Below are 24,847 nucleotides of genomic sequence, written 5' to 3' on the forward strand. Positions count from 1 at the left end.
GCTGGTCTCACCAGGAAAATAATATCAATTTGTTATCTCACTGGTTCCATACAAAACAGGTCCAGGTTGCCCCCAGACCTAGATACTAGAAGGTTCTAGCAATAAAAGTCTGAGTGCTGCCAACAGGGATTGGTGGTGCTGACAAACCTGTGATCCAGTTTAAAGTCATAGCTGGTGTCTGCCTAATCCGGGGCACTGCTGGAACCATAGTGAGAGAAAGGCTGAGCAGACCATAGGGTAGACATGACACAGGATCATTGAGGGCGGAGAAAGAGGACTCAGGTGCCCTAACCACAGAGGTCACAACAGGAACACAGCAGGAGTGGAGTGAATGACAGTGAACAAGATCAGTAAGCTCAACCTGTATACTGTATGACATAGCATAAAAACTAGTTCTGAGAAGAAGTATTGCTAATCTGAAATGCAGTGGACACATGCAAAGAAGAGACACAGGACCATGAATGAGGTTCCTCAAAAAAGCAGCAAAAGACTATTTCAGTCTCAAAGTTGAAATTAATAAAGATTTTGAGGAACTGCCTGATAAAGAATTTTTTTTATAAAATCATTATAATGTACTTAAAAAGCAGTGAAAAGCACATACAGGAGTTCAAGGAATTTAAGGAATACATTACACAGGAAATAGCAACACTGAAACGAAACCAAACTAAGAAATGAAGAAAATCAAAATCGAAACGCAGCATGTAATACAACAAATTAAAAGCACAATGGAATGTTTAAACAATACAATTAATGAGGCAGAAGCATTTCAGAATATGAAAACCCCACATGAGAAATGCTGAAACAGCCAGAAATATGCAAGAGGAACTGAGTAACACTAGGAAAATCATTCCATGATGAAATGATACTGTCAAAAGGTAAACCACAGAATCATGGGGATTCTTGAAGGAGTGGAAAGAGGAGTTGGATTAAAAGATGCCTTCAAAGAAACAACAAATGAACATCTCCCCAACAAGCAGAATGAAAGGGGAACCGAGGTTCAGGAAGGGAGGAGAACCACAAATGGAATTAACCTGAAGCCATCTTCCCTATGGCACATCATAATCAAAATCTCTTTAGTTGAACCTAAAGAAAAGATATTTAATTATGTACACAAGTAACATCAGATAGCAAATCAAGGAATACCCATCAGACTCCCAGGTGACATCTCAGAGAAAGCCCTACAGACAAGAAGAGAATGGAGTGACATATTCCATATCCCAAAGAAAAAAAAAAATGTCAGCCCAGAATAACATTGTTGGGAAAGCTCTCATTTGTATTTGAAAATAAAGTATTTCAAAAGCAGGCAAAACGGGAAAGACTTTGGTTGTACCAGTGCTGCACTACAAATGTTGCTTAAAAGAAAGAATATCATTAAGTCCAAAAGCAAAAGGGAATAATATCTCAATAAAACTTCAAGAGTTAAAATGACAGGACCAAATCACCACCTGTTGATGTTAGCCCTGTACGTGAATGGCTTAAATTTATCAAACTCGCCAATCAAAAGACATAGATTACTGGACTGAGTAAAAAAAAAAAACATAAATAGTATCAACAAAAGCTTATTAGCGTTTCACTCTATGACTTTTAAGCATGCCAATTTGCCCAAGATAACAAAAGTGTGGTACAAAATCAATTCTGGCATCCTGACCTTTCCACAGACATTGTTTTTAAGAAATTCCATTATAACCATGTTTACCATCTAAAATAGTATATTGATATAATTCTTGGGATAGCCATGCTAATTAACATATGAGTGATATTATAATCCATATAAAGTGCTTGGATTTCCAAATTAAAACTACCATTAAGTCATGTTCTAGCTTTTGCTATTTGGGCAATTTTTGAAACACCAAGTCTATTGGTATATCTCATTGTTAGAATAGGTTTTAAAAGCTTTGGGGTAACTAATCGAATATTATGGATTTAGATTTGATAACAGAAATACCATATTTTCAAACTCAAATCTGCAGGCCCAAAGTAGTCATGAGCAATATGCAAATGAAGCAAAGATGCTGTGTTCCAATAAAGTTTAAATCGCAAATTCAGGTAATAAGCAGATTTATGCCAAGTACTGCTAAATGTTGTTTTTTGTTCTTGCTTTTGTTTTTGTTTTTGTTTTTAGTTCCAAGATGCACAGGATCAACAAAAAGATGTACATAACGCTGAGAAAATGCAAGATCAACTTAAAAAGTACAATGCAAATTACAATACAAAATAATATGTATGAATAAATTGTGATAAGTGCATCAAAATTACATGTTATGACAATGAGTATATCTGTTATTTCTAGGGAAATGTCTGAGTTTCAAGCTATTTCTATTTTGAAATGATTATTTTTGCACAATAACCCTGTATTTTGCTAATTAGCTACCAGTAATATATAAAACTTTGATATATTTGCCAAATCATTTACTATTAAAAAATTTAAATATATACAAACACCTTAAATGTTTTTAAAATGCTGTATTTTCTTATGTCAATGACAATATTCTATTTGAATCATGCATTTTAGGCTTAATTGTGAAAATTCTGAATTGAAAGATTCAATCAGAGAAAAGGAAAGCAAAATTGAGCATCTTAAGAATAATCTGTTGAATCCACATTTAGTAAGTCAAACCTTGGATTTCTGTTAAACCATAAAGGGCTACATGTTTCTCCAGCAGAAAATTATAAAAAATTTATAAAGTACAGTCTATAGCAGAGCTTCACTTGATCTGATAACACATGATTACACTATGTTGAAGATAAAACAAAGGATTTAAAAAAGGAATTACGTGAAATCAGTAGGCATGTGCATATGAAATTTAATTTATGGAAGAGAAATTGTGTATTTAGTTAGATAACACTAATTAGATGAAAGTTTTATTTCTTTATGTGAAAATCAGACTTATAAAGCAGGAGACAAAGGCTTACATTCGCACATATATACTTTTATGTTCACAGTGACCAGCAGTGAGCCATGTCAAAGCCAGGAGTCAGGGTCTTCGTACAGGTCTCCCACATGGGTGGCAGGGACCCAAACACTTGGGTAATCCATTGCTGCTTTCCTACAACATTCACAGGAATTGTACTGGCCATGAAATGGCCAGAACATGAACCAGTGCCCACAGGGAAGCCTGCATCACAAGAGGTGTTTGTACTAATATGACACAGTGAGGGACCTGTACTCAACATTCCTTTTATAATACCTACCATTAGGAAAGTTGAGGATTGCGTATCATTCCTCACATGAGCTGCTTCTTGGTCTTTATACTTAGAATCTCTTACTGGACCAATATCACTTCATTCAGTATGCAGGATCTTGGGCCCCACCTCTGCAGCCGGAATCTACAAGATCTCCAAGGGTGGGCATTTGGGGAAAGCCAGGGCTCCAGTCTTGGCTCTGCTTCTAATTCCAGTGTCTAGCTGAAGTGCATCCTGGGAAGAAGCAGGTGGCATCTTAAGTCTTCAGGTCCTTGTCACCCACATGAGATCCAGGTGAGCTCCCAGCTGCCAGATTTACCTGGGTGCATGTCTGCTGGAAACATTTGGGGAACAAACCAGTGTACAAAAGATCTATCTGTCTCTATCAAAACAAAGATCCAAAAAGATCTTAGATAATTTGGGCACAGTGTGGTAGCATAGTGGCTAAAATCCTCGCCTTGAGCACTCCTGAATCTCATATGGTCACTGGTTCTACTTCCAACAGCCCCACTTCCCATCCAGCTCCCTGTATGTGGCCTGGGAAAGCAGTGGAGGATGACCCAAAGCCTTGGGACCCTGTACCCATGTAGGACACCTGGAAGAGGCTCCTGGTTCTCGGCTCCTGGCTCCTGAATTCAGATCGGCACAGATCGGATGGAAGATTTTTTCTAACCTCTTGAGAAATTCTTGGTGTTGTAAATTTCTATTTTTCCTCCTGTTGTTGATTTTGTATTGTGCCTTTTCATTTAAGAGGGATGTGTGATGACTGTGTAATGGAGACTATCATGTCCAGATATGAGGATGCAGTGCAGTGTGCATTTCTACTTCCAGATCAAAGATGGACTACTAATGAAACTATTAGTTGTATCTTGACAATAGGATGCTGGACTCTCTGCCATTGTCCATGACCACAATGATGAACATGTAACTGCTTATGAAGAACTGTACTATAGTAATAATATAGGGGAATTTGCTGGGGGTAGAGGGGGTTTGGGGAGGGGGCATGGGAAATCCCAGGGCCTATGGAACTGTATCATAGAATCATGACAATAATTTAGAGAAAAAATAAAATAAAATTAAAAGATCTTAGATGATTCATTGCTCTTTCAATTTTGAGGAACTTGATCTTAAATGACTATTTCTTTTTTAAAAAAATATGTATTTTAAAATATTTTTTACCTATATGAGAAGATTGCAAACTCATGTAGATCTCTGGGTAATGTGGAAAGGAATGGGTTGGAGGAGGTAAAGGTGGGTGAAGGAAAGGACCTTGCCCTCTGTCCATGACTGTGGATGGTAGGTGGTGAGGTTGTACTGCTCTTTTGTCCATATCGCATCAGTGTCAGAGGACAGCGGTGATTCCCTGATTTCTTTCCAGGAATCCTGATTAGGGGAAGAATGTTCTGAGGTCATTACTTGAGTGGTCTCACTCTGAGATGGTGTTGGTTTTGTTGTGCCAAATGTATTATCAGTTTTCATACTTACTGGCTGTTAATGTCTGTTTTGATATGTCCGTAGCCTTACGTGCTGGGTGGAGAATTTAACCTGTAGCATTGTTCAACCTGATCTTCTTTCCTTCTTTTGGTGAGGCACTCAAGGTCCTCTATTGAGGAGATCGGGCACGTTCAGGGTGGTATGGCTTTAGACAAGGTCCTCTATTGAATTAGAGAGGTTGGTTGTCCTGTCTTTCATACACATGCCAGTATATTGTCCTTTATTACACAAAGTCAGCAAGAGGGATGGCCCAGTTCCACAAGTGCTCCAAGACCAGATGTCCCTGTGGTTTTCCTTAAGGTTGGAGATTGGTTGGAGTGGTCCTATTGTTCTGATTCTAAGAGCCCCTACTGAGTTGGGCCCCAGACTCATCTCTTATGTGCACCAGCAGGCCTTATAGCTCAACCCAGGTTGTTCTAGACCCAGGCTCATGTGCACCAACAGATGCTGCAGTCTGGTTGAAGCAACCACCAAGAACTCCAACCAGGACCATGCTCAGATTCAGCTAGTGGGTGCCACAGACTAGGAGGGAGAACCCTGAGGATCCCTTCCAGGCCCACCCCCAAACTGGCTTTCAAGTGTGTTGGCAGTTGCTGCAGCCCAGCCCAGCCCAGCCCAGCTTGGCCAGCCCCAAGCTTCACTTTCTGCGTGAAATGGTGGGTTCTCTGTACTGGCCCAGCTTGCCCCAAGCTCAGCACTTACTTGTACTGGTGGGTGCTGCAGCCATGTCAGGGAGGTCTCAGGACCCCTTCTAGACCTGCCCCCATACTTAGCCTCACATGCAGCAGTGGGTGCTGCAGCCTGGCTTGGCCCACCCCCAAACTTGGCTTCTACCTGTAACCAGTGGGTACTACAGACAAAGTCACAGAGAACCCTCTGGACCCATTCCAGGTCTGCCCCCAGACCTGGCCCTCATGTCGCTGGGAGATTCTATATCCTAGCCTGTTCTAGCCTGCCCATAGACCTGGTTCCTGGATTCTGGCTTGCACCAGTAAGAGCTGCAATCTGTCCTGGCCTGTCCCCAGACCCAGCTCTTACTTGTATTGGTGTACGCTGCAGCTTATTTGAGGGAACCCCTGATGACCCCTGGTGGGTGCTGCAGCTTAGCACAGCTGACCCGGTCTGTGATTTAGCATGTTTCCGATGGGCGTGTTAGATATATGCTGCTCAGTATGGAATTCCTGTTGCAGTGTAACATATGACAACTTCCTATTAAATATCACAGAGAAATAGTCTACAATCTATATGTGGAAAAAGACTCTTGGATAAAGTTTCGTGCAGTGCTTGGAATGTATTCTGTCCCTTATGCTTCCCATGTGATGCCATTTTCAAAGGTGTGAACAGATACAACTTGTGTGGGAGACCATATGCATTGGAATATCTCCAGTTGAAATTGTTGAAGTTTATGCAGTCATGAATGATATTTTGTACCAGTTGACCCATATTTCAATAACTCAACTTTACAATTTTGTCACAAATACCACCATTGACCTTATGTAGGTTAAGAGGTGTAGTTGTGTGCCAATATCCAGGTATTGGCATATATGGATCAAATATTGAAAAACTTTGTTTTATTCTTTCACTTTTTAGTTCCTCAAAGCCAGAGATAAATATCAAGAAGCTGTACAAAATACTGAGATGTCACAAGATCATCTGGAAAGGTACAGATTCAAAGTAAAATGCAGAATTCGTTCCATCTTCAGAAAGTGTATATAAGACATGGACTATGAGAAATTGACCAGTTAACACAGCTACCTTCTGAAGTCATATGAAGTTTTCAACTTTAAACTATGTTGAGGCTCATACTTCTTGCATGTTATCCATCAATGTTGAATTTTACTCAGAAAATACACATAGAAATGTAGTTGTCAAATATTTACTCTTAGAGATTTACACAATTAATGTTTTCTTGTGTGTTTGCAGAAATTATGTGCACTTTCGATGTATATGTGAGTGTGGTTATTTTAAATTTAAGTTATAGGCTTGAACGTGCAAATTCTGACCTGAAAAATACAATCAGAAGGCAAGCAATCTTAACTGAAGAGCTTCGGAAAATCCTGATTTCAACACAAGGTTTGGTAAGTTAACATCTTGATTTCTGTTATGCTTGTAAAAAGTCTCATTGATAAGTATGTTTACTTTCTTCCTGTAGATACTAATTGCTATGAGCAGTGTAAATCTACTGCTCATAGTTAATTTTATATAGAACAAATAGAGTTCACAACGTTAATGATGTTGATATTATACTCTAATTAAAAAGAGTGATAGTTAAAAATTGGGGACTGGCATGGTGATGCCTCAGGCTAATCCTCCGCGGCATGGTGCTGCCATCCCTATGGGCAGCTGCTTCACTTCCAATCCAGCTGTCTGCTTATGGCTCAGGAAAGCAGTGGAGGATGGCCAAAGTTCTTGGGCCTCTTTGCTTTGAGGTGAGATCCCGAGGTGGTTCCTGGTTCCCAGCTTTGGATCAACTCAGCTCTAGCTGTTGCAGCCATTTGGGGGATGAAACAGCAGATGGAATACCTTTTCTGTCTTTCCTTTTCTCTCTCTAAAATCTGCCTTTCAAATAACAAAAAAAGAATCTTTAAAAACAATGCTTTATGTATCCTACATTTTGTATAATTATGCATGATAGATACATTTATCCTTTTGGCTACACCAAATAAGCATCACCATGAACATGCATTTACTGCTGTCGCTTAAAGTCCCTGCTTATATTGTAAGACTTTTTAAACTACTGGAAAGTTGAATGATGACTTCAGCTAGGTATTTTGAATCATATTTATTATCATGAATCGATACCAGGTCATTATTCAGGCTGTGTTTCTCACCACTGAAGATTTTCCTCTTTGGAATTGCAGAGGAAAGTGTTGTTAAGCACAAAGATGGGAATGAACATACCAAGGGTAACACTGCTCTTGGAACTGGAGGTTCAGGACCAAAGCTCTTCTCTTCTTCACTTATCATCGCTTCAAAGGCTTTAATATCAGAAAAGATTGATGACAATATATTATGTATATGATTGTTAACTGTTTACAAAGGAAAATGGGACTCTCCTGTCACATATGCTTCACTTCATGGTAATTAAGAAGACAAGATTCTTGTAAACACTAATCTGAAGAAATTAATTGCTCCTACTGGGTAGTTTCTTTTTTTTTTTTTAAAGATTTATTCATTTTATTACAGCCAGATATACACAGAGGAGAGACAGAGAGGAAGATCTTCCATCCGATGATTCACTCCCCAAGTGAGCCGCAACGGGCCGGTGCGCGCCGATCCGAAGCCGGGAACCTGGAACCTCTTCCAGGTCTCCCACGTGGGTGCAGGGTCCCACTGCATTGGGCCGTCCTCAACTGCTTTCCCAGGCCACAAGCAGGGAGCTGGATGGGAAGTGGAGCTGCCGGGATTAGAACCGGCGCCCATATGGGATCCCGGGGCTTTCAAGGCGAGGACTCTAGCCGCTAGGCCACGCCGCGTAGTTTCTTTAAGTCACCATGCTGAAGTGCAGTTTCATGATACAATAAATGTCTAGGGCTATAGAATACTTACGTTGATTAATTTTACTCAAAAGTTAGCAACCACTAAAATATTTTTTGTAGGCCTGAAATAAATCAGAACTAATTTATTAATATACATTCTGTACTTGAGCCTTGAATGCATGTTGACAGCTTTTACAAACAGTGCATTTATTTGTTCAAAAATCAGAGTTAGAGACAGATTCTCTGTTTCTCTTGCTATTGGTTTATTTTCCAAATAACTGTAACGTCCAGGGCTGGGCCAGGGTGAAGTAAGGGGCTAGGAACTTCAACTAGGCCTTGCACATGAATGCAAGGGCCCACGTAATTGGATTGTTTGTTGCTGCTTTCCCACGTGCACTAGTAGGGAATTGGATCATAAATGGACCAGCCAGGATGGGAACACATGCCCATATATATAATATTGATATCACAGTGGCAGCTTTTCCCATGACACTACAGTGCTAGCCTCTGAGATGTAAGGGGTTGTCTATGGATTGGAGTGCCAGGAGACATCCTTTTATTCCACAAACTTTTACAGCAATACATTAAGGATGAGTTTGAAATGTGGTATAGAAATACTAGACATTTGTACATCTGCCCTATGAATCAAATGTTAATAAGAAATGGCTTTCAACAATTCAATCAGGAGCCCCTAAGTTTCCCAGAAGGTTATCTCTTCAATTCCTCTATCAGAGTGTATCTGAGTTGAGATATTCAAAGATGAACTTCAGTAGGCGAGTGATGATAGTTCCCCCTCACCCAAGTGTCTCAGTGATGTAGTTGAATGTGCATCTGAAAGGAATTTTTTTTCTTTAATATTCATTTATTCATTAATTACATTGCATTACATGACACAATTTCATAGGTACTGGGATTCCCCCCCCTTCACCCCAAACCTTCCCCCATCATGAATTCCTTCACCTTGATGCATAACCACAGCTCAAGTTCCGTTGAGATTCCCTAATTAAAAGTTTACACCATACTGAGTCCAGCATCAGTGGACTCTGCACCAGCCTCATCATACCTGGACTGTTGCTGATGATATGTTGGAGCTTCTAATTGATCGAGGTGACGCTCTGCTGGCTCTGCCTACAAACCTGAGAGGGCCTCCCTAAGAGGCCGTTGAACTTGAACAGGAATTTGAGAAGTGTTTCCTCAAGTCACATATTGTGGCAGAAGTGATTGCATAGAAACTGGAGGCAAATCATAATTTGATGTTTGGAAAAGCTCTACAATAGAAAAGAAAGTAGATAAGAAAATGGAAAAGAAAGGTCAGGATCCTTAAACTCCTAATCCCCGAATTAGAAAAACCACTCTAGGCTCAAATAAGCACCCACAGCAATCAACATTAAAGGTACAATACCAGCTGTTTACAAAAGCAACCATTTCAAACAATTATCTTGGGAGGTGTGGCTAAAGATATAATCTATGCTAAATGAGCTAGAAGGTGATAAAAATAAAATAAAACAAATTACCTGAACAGTGAGATCAGGGCTAGCAATATAGATTTGGGAAGAATAAAAGACTTGTGTAAAAATCTCTGGTTGCTGCATTTAGAAGTGGAGTAGGTATATAGGAGACATGAAGAGGGCATGGTCACCCATTGCCCTTTTTGCTGAGAAAGGATGCAGGACAAAGAGTAGAACAGGGTCCTGTATGAATCGAAAACATTATTTTATTTGTTTATAAGAGGGTAAATCATAATTTAGTGTGAAGGTATACCAGACCATACAGTAACAATTACTAAGGAAGGGTAGAATTAGGGCATAGTTGGAAAAACCACAGCAATCAAATGTTATATTTTTTATTTCCTAGAAAGTAATTAAACTTTATTTAAATACAGCACAAAAGAAGAAATGCAAATACTCTTAATTTATCTCATTTTAAAATCATGTGAATATGAGAATTATGCATGGCAATAACCTTTTTACTTGGAGATATAATTGCTTTAACTCCAAGGAAAAATTGCATTGAAAATGTTATACCTTGCTCAATTTTAAATTATTAAATTGAATCCATTTTCATACTTATATTAGTAGTAACATATAATTAATTCTATTTAATCAAGTAAAATTCACATTTACTCCAATGTATGTTGGTGATATATATTTTAATCTTCAATTTCCTTTTCACATCTTTAAATTTTCTTTGAATCACTAATTCAAAACTAACAGACTTAAATATACAATAATTAGTGGTTAGAGGTTGCATTTCTTTTAAAGTGTGTTTGAAAATTGCCATAGGTGCAGATGTCATCTCAAGGTAACTCAGAGTTCTTAAGAGATAATGATAATAGTTCAATAAGGAGTCGTGTGGAACCAGAAATCAAAGAGGTGGATTCAGGGCTCTTTAAAATTTCACAACCAAAGGAAGAATTCTTTATTGAATTGGAGAAGTATAATCAATTCCATAGAAAAAAAGTCGAAGTTGGAGAAACCTTTGCAAATAAAGCATATGAGTGAGTAAAACCACAGAACCACAAAAAATAAATTACAGTTATTTATTTACTTTTTGGTACAATTTTCAGCTAATTTCCTGATATTGGTAAGAAATTTAAATCTAACAAGATAATTTTTGAAAGTTTTATTTATTTATATGCAAGTAACAACTTTCAGCTATTTCATATATACTGTTTCAAGCCTATTGAAGCCTCTGTCGTACCATCCCTGCTGCCCACCCGCTCTACTCCTTCCCATCTTTTCTTCTTCCTAATACTACAGCAAAATTTTTTCAATTAATTTCATAAACCCCAGCTCATCTCTCCACTAAACGGTGGATTCAAGAAGCAGTAAGCAGAAAAGCTGCTACTACTGAATATTTTAGACAAGGGCTATAACAGTAATCACATCTAATGAATACTTTTGGAAAATACATGAAATTAGCATTAATTCTATTTATTTATTTATTATACAATTAGGTTGGCGGTGGACTCTCCCCTCCCTCTACCTCAAATTCCCTCCCCTCCCATCTGTTTTCCCCGTCTGGGATCATAATGTGTGTCCATCATGAATTTTCCCAAGTCCATCAAGCTTCCACTGGAGTATCTCCCAGCCATGTAGGAGAATAACTTTTTGATGTGGGTTAATTCTTGTGTCCTGGGGCCCTAATGTAGGTACAGTGAGGATTAGGCCTTTGTTGTTTATGGGCCTTACCAATAACAGTTATATATGGACACTGACTATCTCAGGTGGTTATAAACAATCCACCTCTTGTGGATGGTTAATTAATGAATTACATCACAAGTTCTTGTTACATTAGGTACAAGTAAGTATGAAGTAACATTGATTAACATAGGGTAAGATTCACATATGACATCACTAGATTTGACATCATGTATTAAAGCAAACATATAGTATCTGACCTTTCGGGATTGGCTCATTTCCCTTAGCATTATGGTCTCTAGTTTAGCCCATTTGGCCACAAAACAATGCATTTCATTTTTTTAAATTGCCAAGTAGTATTCCATAGTGTAGATGAACCACAGTTTTTTTACCCAATCCTCTGTTGATGGGCATTTAGGTTGCTTCCAAGTTCTTGCGATTGTTGACTGTGCTGCAATAAACATTGGGGTGCATGTTGCTTTGTCATATAACAAGTCTTTTGGATATATTCCTAGAAGTGGTATTGCTGGGTGATATGGTAGGTGAATTTTTAATTGCCTAAGTGTTCTCCATACTGACTTCTGTAGTGGCTGTACTAGCCTGCATTCCCATCAGCAGTGGAGTAGGGTTCCCTTTTATCTGCAACCACACCAGCAGGTGTTGTTGGTAGTTTTCTGTATGTGGGTAATTCTTCCAGGCATTAGGTGGAACCTCAGTGTTGTTTTTATTTGAATTTCCCTTATTGCCAGAGAACTTAAGCATTTTTTTCATGTGTTTGTTAGCCATTTGAATTTGTTCCTTTGTAAAGTGTCTGTCCACTTCCTGTGCCCATTCCTTGAGTAGTTTGATTTATGTTATTGTTCTGGAGCTGTCTGTATATTCTGGAAATTAGCCCTTTGTCTTCTGTGTAGTATGCAAAAATCTTCTCCCACTCTGTTGATTTCTTATTTATTTTGTTGTTTCCTTTGCTGTGCACAAACTTGGCATTAGTTCTGAGTACAGAAGTTAGTAACTGCACCTGTTTATGGGGAAGACTACAACTTAAACACTCTGGACCACCTGCTATTCTCTGTAACTACTACTCTTACCATCACAATTCGTGGCTGTGATCATCATGACCACTAGGTGGTGCCTTGAGATCAACTATTCTTTATGACTTTTCCCAACTTTTGAAGCCTAGCAAGACTACCAGGAAGAGAAGGGGAAGTGTAATCCACACTCTGGTTAGAATAAAATCTCATGCATCTTGAGGGCCCCTGAGGAACAGCAACGGCGAGTCCCACCTCTGATGTGTTATTGTTGGGAGACACCTCAGTGATGGTATGATGGACTTCTGAGAGTTCTCGGAAGATGCCTATTCAAAGACTGGAGAAGAGAAAATGGGTGGGGGGAGGTGGGGATGGGGAGGGAGAACCCCAATGCCTATTAAAATGTGTCATATAATAAAGAATTTTTAAAAACTATTATATAATTTGAAACTGTACAACATGATGTTTTTATACATATGCACGTTGTGAAATGCCTATTATCATCAAGAGTTTTATTCAATCTATCACGGCGCATAGCTGTTATTTGCATTCATGTTTTTCTAATGATTTTTTTCAAAAATACCTCTCATTTTTAAAAATTATCATTTTATGACACAGTTACATAGCCCTTGGGATTTCCTCTATCCCTTACATAACCCCTCCCCCCAGAAGTTTCCCCATATCATTATAACAGCATAGTTCCTCATAACAGTCATAAGCCCATCATTGTGGACATGGACAATGGCACAGAGTCCAGCATCCCTTTGACAAGACATATCCAACAGTTTCACTGGAAGTCCATCCTCAGTCTGGAAGTAGAGATGCACACTGCACCATATCCTCACATCTGGACATGTCAGTCTCTACTACAGTCACTATAGTTCCCCCAAGTGAAAAGCCACAAAATAAAATCAACAACAGGAAGAAAAATGGAAAGTTACAATGCCATGAAGCCAAACAACATGCTACTAGATATGATAGTCTCCAATTACACAGTTACTATACATCCCCCTAAATGAAAAGCCAAAAATAAAATCAACAACAAGAAGAAAAAATAGAAACTGACAATGCCATGAAGTTAAATAACATGCTACTGAATGACTAATATGTCACTGAAGAAATGAAAAAGGAAATCAAGAACCTTCTTGAAGAAAATGATGCTACTTTATGCTCTATGACTCATTGAAGAATTTATGAGCAAAGAAGTGTTTTGAAGATATGAAACTACAAAAAGTCAAAATCCATGAGATATAGTTACTGCTGATCTTTGTTGGTGAGATGTATCTTTTTTTTAAAAGATTTATTTATTTTTATTACAAAGTCAGATGTACAGAGAGGAGGAGAGACAGAGAGGAAGATCTTCCATCCGATGATTCACTCCCCAAGTGAGCCGCAACGGCCGGTGCTGAGCGGATCCGAAGCTGGGAACCAAGAATTTCTTCCAGGTCTCCCACGTGGGTGCAGCTGGGAACCAAGAATGCTCTGGGCCGTCCTCGACTGCTTTCCCAGGCCACAAGCAGGGAACTGGATGGGAAGTGGAGCTGCCGGGATTAGAACCGGTGCCCATATGGGATCCCAGGGCATTCAAGGTGAGGACTTTAGCCGCTAGGCCACGCCGCCAGGCCCCGAGATGTATCTTCTGTAGGCAACAAATAGATAGGGATTGTGTTTTTAATCCAACCTACTAATCTTTGGCATTTGGTTGATGAGTTTAAGCTGTTTATATTCAGGGCTAATATAAACAGGTGGTAATTTGTTCCTGTCATTTAGCAATGGGTTGTTCATTGATTTAGTCTTCTGTTGTCATTTTTTAGGGTGTTCCTCACATTTTTCCTTTGGTTTTGGTAAGTGCTATTCCTCTTCTCTGTCAAGAGAACATCTGTAAGTATCATTTCTAGGACAGGTCTGGAAGAGGTGTATTCTTCGAGCTTTTCTTCACTGTGGAAGAATTTTATTTCATTTTCAAAGACAAAGCAAAGCTTTGCTGGGTGTTATTCTGGATCAACAATTTTTGCTTTTAGAATCTGGAAAACATTGCTCCATTCCTTTTTGGTGTGTAGAGGTTCCTGTGAGAGGTATTGACTTTTTTCATGAGCACATTTAAAGATCTTTTCCTTATGTTTGATTGAAGACAGCTTGATTATCATCTGTCATGGTGAAGATCTTTGGCCTAACCTTGTTGGGAGATGTGTGCCCCTCCTGGATGTTGTTTACCAGTTGTTTCTCCAGATGAGGGAAATTTTCCTTTTGTTGAATACATTATTTATTTATTTATTGGTGCCTGTCCACAACATGCCTTCTTCTTTTGTTTTAATATATTTTTATTTTGAATTCTGAATTATGTGGTACAATTTCATACAGGCTGGGATTTCTCCCCACCCCAAACTCTCACACCCCGACAGATTTTCCCCATTTTACTACAATATTGTAGTCCTTCATAAGGAATCATAATTCTATCAGTATCTTATTTAAGTGTACCCTTACATTGTTGGTACAGACAACGTCAGACAGTCCAGCATCCCATTGTCTACACATGTCCAACAGTTTCATTGGGAATCTATTTTTTCATCTGGAAGCAGGGATGCATGTTCCATTATTCCCCCACATCTGTATATGATGGATCCCAGCACTCCATCACTATACATTTCCATAATTGAGAAGCCATGAAAATAGATCAGCAACTGGTATGAGTTAGAACAGCCACAACAACAACAACAACATCAACCACATATTAGAGCATCATTAAAAAAACACGCCACTGAGTAAGCAACACATGAGTGACAAAAAGAAAGCACTAAAGTCTCTTGGGAAAAATGATGCTATTGTACAATTCATGAGGCAGTGATGAATTGGACAAGAGAAAAGGAATTGTTTGGAATAAACAAAACTGAGATAAAAAAACATCGAAACACATGGGATACAGTCAAAAAGCAAACAAACAGTCAAAAAACAGTATGGATCAGATTATTCAAATTACATTTTCCATGTTGGACTCCTTATGTAAGAGAAAACCTATGGTATTTGTTTTTTTGCGATTGATTCATTTCACTGAGCATAATGGTCTCTAGTTGGGACCACCTGGTTGTAAATAGAATAATTTCATTCTTAATAGCTGAATAATATTCCATGGAGTAGATGTACCACAGTTTCTTTAACCATTCTTGTTTGGACGCACATCTGGATTGTTTCCATGCCTTTGCTATTGTAGATTGTGCTGCTGTTGCAAATATAGGATTACAGATCCCCTTCTCACATGCAGATTTCACTTTTATTGGGTATATTTCTAGGAGCAGGATAGCTGGGTCATATGGCAGGTTTATACAATTACAATTTCTTTCTCAGCCATGGAATTATTTGTGTACACTAGTGCCATTGATTTGTGTTCATTAATTTTGTATCCTGCTACTCTGCCAGTCTCTTATGAGTTCCAATACTCTCTTGACTGAGACTTTTGGTTCTCCTATGTAAAGAATCATGTCATCTGCAAACAGAGATAATTTCATTTCCTCATTTCCAATTTCTATTCCTTTAATTGCTTTTTCTTGCCTAATAGCTCTGGCAAGGACTTCTAATACTATATTGAAGAGTAGTGGTGACAGTGGACATCCCTATCTAGTTCCAGATTTTAGTGGGAAGGCTTCCAATCTTTCCCCATTTAGTATGATGCTGGCATTGGGTTTTTTTGTAAATCGCTTTGATTGTGTTGTAGAATGTTCCTTCTATGCCTTTTTAAATATATATTTTTATTATATTATTTATGTATCTGAGGTGAAGGGGGATATTGAGGGAGAATCCCCACCCAATCTCCCACCCGCCCAAGGTCCCAGATGTGGGGCATGCTGAGATACTTGCTCAAGTGGTCTTAATAGTCTTCCAGTTATGGATCGCTGCCAGTCACATCCCTCCCAGCTCTATTAGGTCATTGAAGAAGCCACTGATTCTCACAGTCCATCATGGAGTCTTCGTTTGCCCAGTATTTCTCTGCCCAACGTTTAGCTGAGGTGTATGCCTATCTTGCTTAGGGTTTTCAGCACGAAGTGGTGTTGGATTTTTATCAAATACCTTTTCTGCATGTATTGAGAGGATCATATGGTTTTTAGTTTTCAATTTGTTGATGTGATGTATCACACTTACTGATTTACAAATGTTGAACCATCCCTGCATGCCTGGGATGAATCCCACCTGGTCCGGGTGAATGATCTGCCTGATGTGCTATTGGATTCTGTTGGCTTTTATTTTATTGAGGATCTTTGCATCTATGTTCATCAAGGATATTGGTCTATAGTTCTCCTTTTTCTGTTGTTTCTCTATCTGGCTTTGGTATTAAGGTGATATTAGCTTCATAGAGTTTGGAAGGATTGCCTCCCTTTCTAATGTTTGGAAAAGCTTGTGTAGGATTGGGGTAATTTTCTCTTGAAACGTTTGGTAGAATTCAGCAGTGAAGCCATCTGGTCCAGGAGTTTTCTTGGTTGGGAAGGCTTTAATTACCAATTCAGTCTCTGTGCATGTTATTGGTCTATTTAGGTTGTTAATTGCTTCTTGATTCAATTTTGGTGCATTGTATGTTTCCAAAAATCTATCCATCTCCTCTAGGTCTTCTGATTTGTTCACTTTGTAATTTGTTGCTTGTAATAGTTCCTGATGACTCTTTGTATTTCCAAGGTATCTGTTGTTATATCTCCTTTCTCATCTCTGATGCTATTGATGTGTATTTTCTCCCTCCTTTTTTTGATTAGTTAGGCTAGAAGGATGTCAATTTTATTGATTTTCTCAAAGAAGCAGCTCTTTGATTCAGTGATCATATGTATAGTTTTCTTGGTCTCTATTTGGTTTATTTCCTCTCTTATTTTGATTATTTATTTTTTCCTACTAATCTTGGGATTGTTTTGCTGTTGCTTCTCTACTTCCTTCATCTGTAGGGTTAGCTGATTTACCTGATGCTTTCTAATTTCTTGACATAAGCACTGATTGAAGTGAACTTTTCTCTTAGTACTGCCTTGATTGTGTCCCATAAGTTTTGATAAGTTGTGCCGATGCCTTCATTTGTTTCAAACAATTTTTTAATTTCCCCTTTGATTTCTTCTCTAACCCATTGCTCATTTAGTAACTTATTCAGTCTCCATGTGTTTGCTAGTCTTCCTGGGTGTTTTGACTTCTTGGTCTCCAGCTTCACTCCTTGATGGTCTGAGAAGATGCATGGTATGATTTCGACTTTTTAAAATTTGCTGAGGTTTGTTTTGTGGCCTATAACATGGTCAATGCTCGAGAAGGTTCCATGTACTGATGAAAAAAAGTGTGTTCTCTGTAGGATGAAAGGTTCAACAGATGTCAACTAAGTCCATTTGCTCTAGAGTTTGGATGAGATCTGTTGTTTGTTTGCTGAATTTCTGGTTTTTTTTTATCTGTCCATTGATGTTAATGGGGTATTAAGGCCTCCCATCATGATCATGTTGGAGTCTATTTCTCGCTTTAAACTCGTTAATATTTGTTTCATGTAGCTAGATGCTTTGGCATTTGGTGCATATTCATTTATTACGCTGATCTCTTCTTGCTGAATGAATCCTTTGATCACTATGTTGTATCCTTCTTCATTTCTTTTAATGCTCTTCACATCAAAGCCTATATCATCTGATATAAGAATGGCTACACCTGCACGTCTTTCCTTACCATTTGCTTGGAATATCTTTTCATCCTTTCACTTTCAATTTCCTCTGATCTTTGTTGGTGGGATGTGTCTCCTGTAAGCAGCAGATAGCTGGGTTTTGTTTTTTGATCGAGTTCTCTAATCTGTGACGTTTGATTGATGAGTTTAAGATATTTACATTCAGAGTCATTATGGATAAGGGGCAGTTTGGTTCTGTCATTTTAGCAATGTGTTGTTCTATGATTGAGTCTTCTGTTGGCCTTTTAGTGGATGTTCTCCACATTTGCCTTTGTTTTTGGTAGTTGCTATTCCTTTTTTTCTTTCATGGGGACATCCTTGAGTATCTTTTGTAGGACAGGTTTAGATGAGACAAATTCTTGAAGTTTTTCTTTATTGCAGAAGGATTTTATTTCATTTTCAAAAACAAAGAAGAGCTTTGCAGGATAAGTTATTCTGGGTTGAAAAGTTTTCTCTTTTAGAATCTGAACATGTCACTCCATTCTCTTCTGGCCTGCAGTGTTTCCTCTGAGAGGTCAGCTGTGAGTTTGATGGGTATTCCTCTATATGTCACTTGATTTTTTTTATGTGCACATTTAAGGATTTTTTTCTTTTTGTCCAACTGAAAAGAGCTTGATTATCATGTGTTGTGGTAAAGTTTGTTTTTGATCAACTCTGTTGGGAGTTTTGTTGCCCTCCTGTATATTGTTTTCCAATTTTTTCCCCAGATTAGGGAAGTTTTCATTTATTATTTCATTGAATGCATCTTTAATCCCAGTTTCTCTTTCTGCACCTTCTGGAACTCCCATTACTCTTTTTTTTATTAATTATTTTGCATTATGTGACAGTTTCATAGGCTCTGGGAATTCCCCCACCCCTCCCCATGCCCCTCCCCCCTGGTGGATTCCTCCACCTTGATGCAGTATTACAGTTCAAATTCAATGAAGATTCTTTCCTTGCAAACGTATACCATGCATAGAGTCCAGCTACTTATTGTCCAGATGGGTTGAACAGTTTCTTGACTCCCATTACTCTTATGTTGGGCCTTTTAATCATATCTTTTAATTCTTGGATACTTTTTTTTTTTTTAGCTTAATCCAGCTCTGCTTCCAGCTTTTTATTTGTTTCTTCATGGTGACAGGAAATATCTTCCAATTCTGAAATTCTTTCTTCTGCCTCATTCTATTTTTGAGACTCTCCACTGTACTTTTAATCTGCTCTTCTGTGTTCTTAATTTCTGATATATCAGCCTTGATTTGATTTATTGCTGCTATTTCTTGTGTAACATATTCTTTAAAATCTTTGAACTTTTGTATGTGCTTCTCATTGCTGATCAGAAGCTTTATAATGAGTTTTCTGAATTCTGTGTCCCCCATTTTCTCAATGTCTTCCTCAGTTAACTCTGAGAGTGGGCGAAGCTTTTGCTCTTTTGTTGGAGAGTTTTCAGTAACATTCATAGTGCCTTTGTCTTTTCTTTTACCTTTTGTAGTTGCCATTCTGGTTGACGAAATCTTCTCTAGATGTATTACCTGCAGGTCTACAAAATGATTTTTATGTTCAATCAGTGCCCTGGATTTGGAAAGCACAACTGTCCTGAATAATTGTTTTGTCTGTGGCACTGATTTTGCGGGCAGCCCTGATCTTGTTGACCCCTGCTGGCTGATAAGTCTCAGTGCCTCCTGGAGTTATTTTGGGTGGAATTGGTGGCGTGCCTTGCCAGGGTTGTTTTTTTTTTTTTTTTTTTTTTTGTAGAGCCTCTGCAGTGCTCTAAGATGGAGGTGATTTTGTTTCCAGCTTAGTTCTTGGACAGCTCAGCTGTTCTCCCTTTAGTCTAACAATGCCTGGTCCCGTAACATTAATATCTGAGTGCTACTGAATTAGCACATGCAGTTTACCACTTCTCCTCTTGCAGTTTATCGATGTTTGGAGCTCTTGCCTCTCTGTCCAAGATGGCACCCGTAGGGGCACCAACAAAGATCTGGGGGCTGTCAGCCGTTGGCTCCAGGGACCACACAGACCCTGCTGGTTGCAAGGCTGGTGCTGTGGGCTCAGATCAGTGCAATTAGCTAGTAACAAGCCCACTCTGGACCTTCACTTGAGATCCATACTTGCTGCCCTGCTACACGAGATGGCACCAGGCAGGATGCTGCTGGAGAATTGTGGCTGCTGAATCTGTGACAACACAGACCCTGCGGGGAGCGAAGCTGGTGCTGCCCTTCCCACTGGATCAGTTCTGTGTGACCAGCCAGGAACTAGTCTCCTTTGTGCTGCTGTGTCAACTTCACGCTCAGCCTCTCCACACAAGACGGTACCCTGAGTCTTCAACTCTTATTCTGCCTGTGGCTGGTCCCAGTCCCCCAGCATGATTGACATGTCCCAGACTGCACTCGCTTCCCAAGCTCCCCACGTGGACCCAGACTCCCACCTGGCTGTCCCAAGAGCTGTGTGGAGGCCACTGCTGGATGGCTGGCGGCACTAGAAATGGATTGCCAGAATCTGAGTTGCCGCTCACTGACCGCTGGTGGGTTTTTCTGTACACTGCAAAACTGCTCTGATGCTGCAGCAGCTTCCCTGTGTCCAGGGGGGTCTCCAGGTACCCCCTGCTTACTGCCTGACCCCTATTTTTCCTTATAATCTGCTTCTTGTACTTCATCCTGTCTAAAGACTCTCTGTCTTATCAAACATGTCTGTACCCTATGCTGCCATCTTGTCTCTCTGAATACACTTTTTAAACCCAATTTCTCTTTCTATACCTCTGAACTCTCGTAACTCTTATATTTGGCCTTTTAATAGTGTCTCTTAATTCTTGAATAATTTTTTTTTAGCTTGACCCAGCTCTGTTTCCAGCTTTTTGATTGTTTCCCTATTGTGACAAGAAATATCTTCCAATTCTGAGATTATTTCTTCTGCCCCCCTCATTCTATTATTGAGACTTTCCACTGAAAGTCTTCTATTGTGTCCTTCATTTCCAATAATTCACCTTGATTTTGTTTCAGTGTTGTTACTTCCTGTGTGACATATTGCTTAAATTCCTGCACGTGCTTCTCGTTGATAAGAAACTTTATAACCAGTGTTTTGAATTCTGTATCCCCCATTTTCTGAAGTATTCCTCAGTTAACTCTGAAGTTGGCAAAAGTTTTTGTTCCTATTTTCAGGGGAGTCTTCAGTAATCTTCACTGTGCCTGTGTCTCTTCTTTTGCTCTTGGCCGTTGTACTTCTGGTTATCAAATTCTTCTTGGGGCATGTTTCTAAGCTGTGTCACACACAGCTCTGTGATTTGATTTTACTTATTGTTGGTACATGGTTCTTTGCAGTCACTGTGACACTCCCTCTAGCAAGTTTCAGATCTGAACTCTTACGTTAGACTTATACCATGGTCTCTGTAGCCCCAGCTTCTGGCTCAGCACTCTACCTCCTGTGAACCCGTGGTATTGTTGAACTGTTGTCTGTACAATTTTTCTCCCGCTTCTGGCTTGGGCAGTTCTCAGGATTAGGGAGACAACAGGTGTCCTGAGTAGCTAAATTGTTGGCCATGCTGATCATGCTACCATTAGTTTTGAGTGCCACATGGATCTATTTTGACCTGCACGATGTCAAAGTCAGTGTTATTTTCAATGCTGGATCAGTGCTATGCACTGAGGTCAGTGGGTTCACTCCTTGCTCAGTCACACGCAGGTCACTGTTATCCCTGTAGTCTCAAAGCCTTTGCCACAATGTACAAAATGGTGCCTGGTGTGCCACTCGTGGAGTTCTCAATCTACTTGCCATTAGATCTGGGTCTTCCAGGAACTATTTTGGGTGGAACCTGCAGGATACCATGTTGTTACAATTCACTGAGCCAGAAAGGAGTTCACTCTCAGCTTAGTGCATTCATACTCCTGTCCTAAATAGCCTTTGCCTTCCTACACAAAATGGCATCCAATTTGGCTCTACTGGGGGTATGGACTGTGAAATGCCCCTGTTCCTGCACCACCTGTTTGAGATCTGCTACTCTGTCTCTATTCCTGGTCAAATCAAATAAACCAGCAGGATGGGCAGTTCTTTGTCTAGTTTCACCTTCTGAGGTCCCAGTGAACTCCTGTTCACACCTGTTTGCTGGTGGAGTTCCAACCACTGTTGGAGCTCAAATCGCCACTGGCTGAATGCTGCAGGGTCATCTTGTCACTGCAACACCATACCATTGTTTCCACTGCTTTCTTGTGTCTATCAGTCTCCAGGTGCCCCTCTGTCATTTTTCTGTCCTCTCCTACTTGCTGGAATGTGTCTTTTCTGCTTCACCCTGGTTAATGTTTTTCTGTCTGTTTAAACATGTCCTCACCCTATTACACCATCTTGATTCTCCCTGTTCAAGAATTTCTAATGTGTAGCCATGCCGGAAGACAACAGGTATTATCTGATCTAATATGTATCATTAGTAGGCATTTCTCGCTCTCATTCTTTGTTTGAATCATTTGTTTACCAGTAACTCTCTACAAATGTGCACGCTAATTTGGAACAATTTAAAACTGCTAATTGTGTGCAGCAGGTAGGTTCTAGCACATTTTCAGTATTAAAATAACTTTAAAGTGACAGTCTATTCTTATAGAAATTAAACAAAAAAATGAATAATAAGCATCTGTGTTCTTGTAATCTTCACAGGACTGATAATCAACTAACAGTGATCAGAACTAAATTTCCTCAAGAGAAACAATGGAATGAATGTTTACCCAGAACTAATGCTATGAGGCGTGCTCTAGAGTCATCCAGTGTCACAAGACTAAGTAGTAGTTTAATTTGCAATAGAGCTTTTGTCCCACAGAAATGCTTGGGAATTCCTGCCTCACAACCTTCATATCACAGCACACTGGAATCTTTGGACACGGTTAGACATGCTGCCTTTTCTGCTTAGTATGTCACATGGTTGATACAATTATTTTTGACTTGGTGAAGCGATGGTGCTGATTTTGAATCAACTTGTTTGTGCTTGTCACAGTTATCTTCATTAACATGTAATTGGAAGCAAATTTTGTGGCTATTTAATAACTTCATACAATAATTATAAGCAAGTGGATACATTTTAAATTTACTTTAGAACTGTATATTGCCTCTTTTTTTTTTTTTTTAAAGATTTATTCATTTTAAGCCGGGAACCTGGAACCTCTTCCGGGTCTCCCACGCGGGTGCAGTGTCCCAATGCATTGGGCCGTCCTCGACTGCTTTCCCAGGCCACAAGCAGGGAGCTGGATGGGAAGTGGAGCTGCCGGGATTAGAACTGGCGCCCATATGGGATCCCGGGGCCTTCAAGGCGAGGACCTTAGCCGCTAGGCCACGCCGCCGGGCCCTATATTGCCTCTTAAAATCAAATATTTTAAAAACAGATATATTTTGGAAGGTTTATTTATTTGCTTCAAAAATTACATGGAGCAAATAAGAGACACTCATAAGGTTGCTGAAACTTTTGGGGCTGGTTTGGACCACAGCTAGGACCAGAGTTCCTTCCCAATATCCCAAGGTGGGTGTTGAGGTCCAAGTACTTGGACCATTTTTTGTTTCTTTTCCCAGAATATTTGCAGGGAACTGGATTAGAAGTGGAGCAACTGAAACTTGAACTAGTACTCAAATGAGATGCTATTATCACAGCCCATGTCTTTACCTCTCTATGCAAAAATTCAGACCCAAGGCACATTAGCCTATTTTCTGAGTTTGGATTGACTGTGTTTCAAAATACATTTAAAGTTTTGTGGCACCTTCCAAGGTTTCCCACTCCCAATGATCAGTCAGTGGCAACATACATTTCATCACAGGGGGACATGATTTCAAGAAACGCAAGGCAAGAGGTTTTTTTTTAAATGAATTGAGCAAAATCATCACCCTTAAAAGGATTACATTTCAATGTTTATTTTCATTTTTATTCATAAAAAATTTGACTCAAAAACTAATGGTATTGATATTTCGATTTTTTTAAAGCAATTCTCTTTCTGGGAAGTTGCTTAGCAGTTTTAACTAGCTAAGTTGAATATGTATTTCAGCATTACTCATATTTACGTAGCATCACTTGAATGCATGATGATGAATATGACAATGAAATCATGTCTTTGAATAGCAAATACCATCCAACAGAATCTGCTATTTTCTTCCTAGTTGTCTCCACGTTATTGGACAGTTCCAATTTTAATTCCACTGAAGTAAAATTTAAAATAAAAATTGATAGACTTTATTCCAGTAAAAATGTTGGCTTTAAATAAATCTTTTTCAAACTAAGACGACATTTTTTTTTTATCCTCATTCATCTTAAACCATGACTCATGACCTAAAGCCAAACAATATCTCTATACATAATTCCTGACCACTAGGAACTGCTGGAAGACCAGGGGCTAGAATCATTCAAAGGTGTGCTCAATATTATATCTGCTTGTTGATACTGGTCAATGGCTATATCTTTATTTAGAGCATGGTTTGAACACCACCTTTGGAAAACCTAGGTTGTGTTGTTGATCTGAGTCTATTTACAGTATGAGTTCTGGTTTCCAAGAATAGTAACTGTGAGATAGACAACCTTTGTAACTGGTGTTGAAGTCACACACAGCATCACAATTTTCATATTCCATTTATTTTCTTATATTCACTATGCTTGGCCCCAAATCTGCATTGACCAGTAAATATTTAGAAGGTTGTACAAGTTTGTTTTAAAACCAGCACAATTTGGCCCTCAGTACATTTTTTACAACTTCAAAGAAATTACCTGGGTTTTCAGCTTAGTGAGTTTCTTAGTCTGCTTATTCCATGTAGAATTTCCTAGGCTCAGGAGATTCCATTAATTCTTAGCTATCACCTTTTAAATAAAAGCTAGAAACTGTTGTGTTTGCTAAAGCAATTCCCTGAAAAAAAATAATGAAGTCTACT

At 39.2% G+C, this 24,847-nt stretch overlaps 1 protein-coding gene across 1 annotated transcript in view; it reads left to right on the forward strand.

The window, feature by feature from the left end:
• The window catches only part of LOC105942022 (ankyrin repeat domain-containing protein 62-like), a 123,454-nt gene that overhangs the window by 80,698 nt on the left and 17,909 nt on the right, over positions 1-24,847 (forward strand). Inside the window, exons 30-35 of the mRNA XM_058669750.1 lie at positions 2,123-2,190; positions 2,513-2,606; positions 6,268-6,338; positions 6,653-6,755; positions 10,439-10,653; positions 22,604-22,826. Coding sequence (XP_058525733.1) covers positions 2,123-2,190; positions 2,513-2,606; positions 6,268-6,338; positions 6,653-6,755; positions 10,439-10,653; positions 22,604-22,826 — 774 coding nt within the window. The remainder of the gene's footprint in view (positions 1-2,122; positions 2,191-2,512; positions 2,607-6,267; positions 6,339-6,652; positions 6,756-10,438; positions 10,654-22,603; positions 22,827-24,847) is intronic.

This window comes from Ochotona princeps, chromosome 10, assembly GCF_030435755.1.
Source record: "Ochotona princeps isolate mOchPri1 chromosome 10, mOchPri1.hap1, whole genome shotgun sequence".
In the NCBI taxonomy this organism is placed as follows: Eukaryota; Metazoa; Chordata; class Mammalia; order Lagomorpha; family Ochotonidae; genus Ochotona; species Ochotona princeps.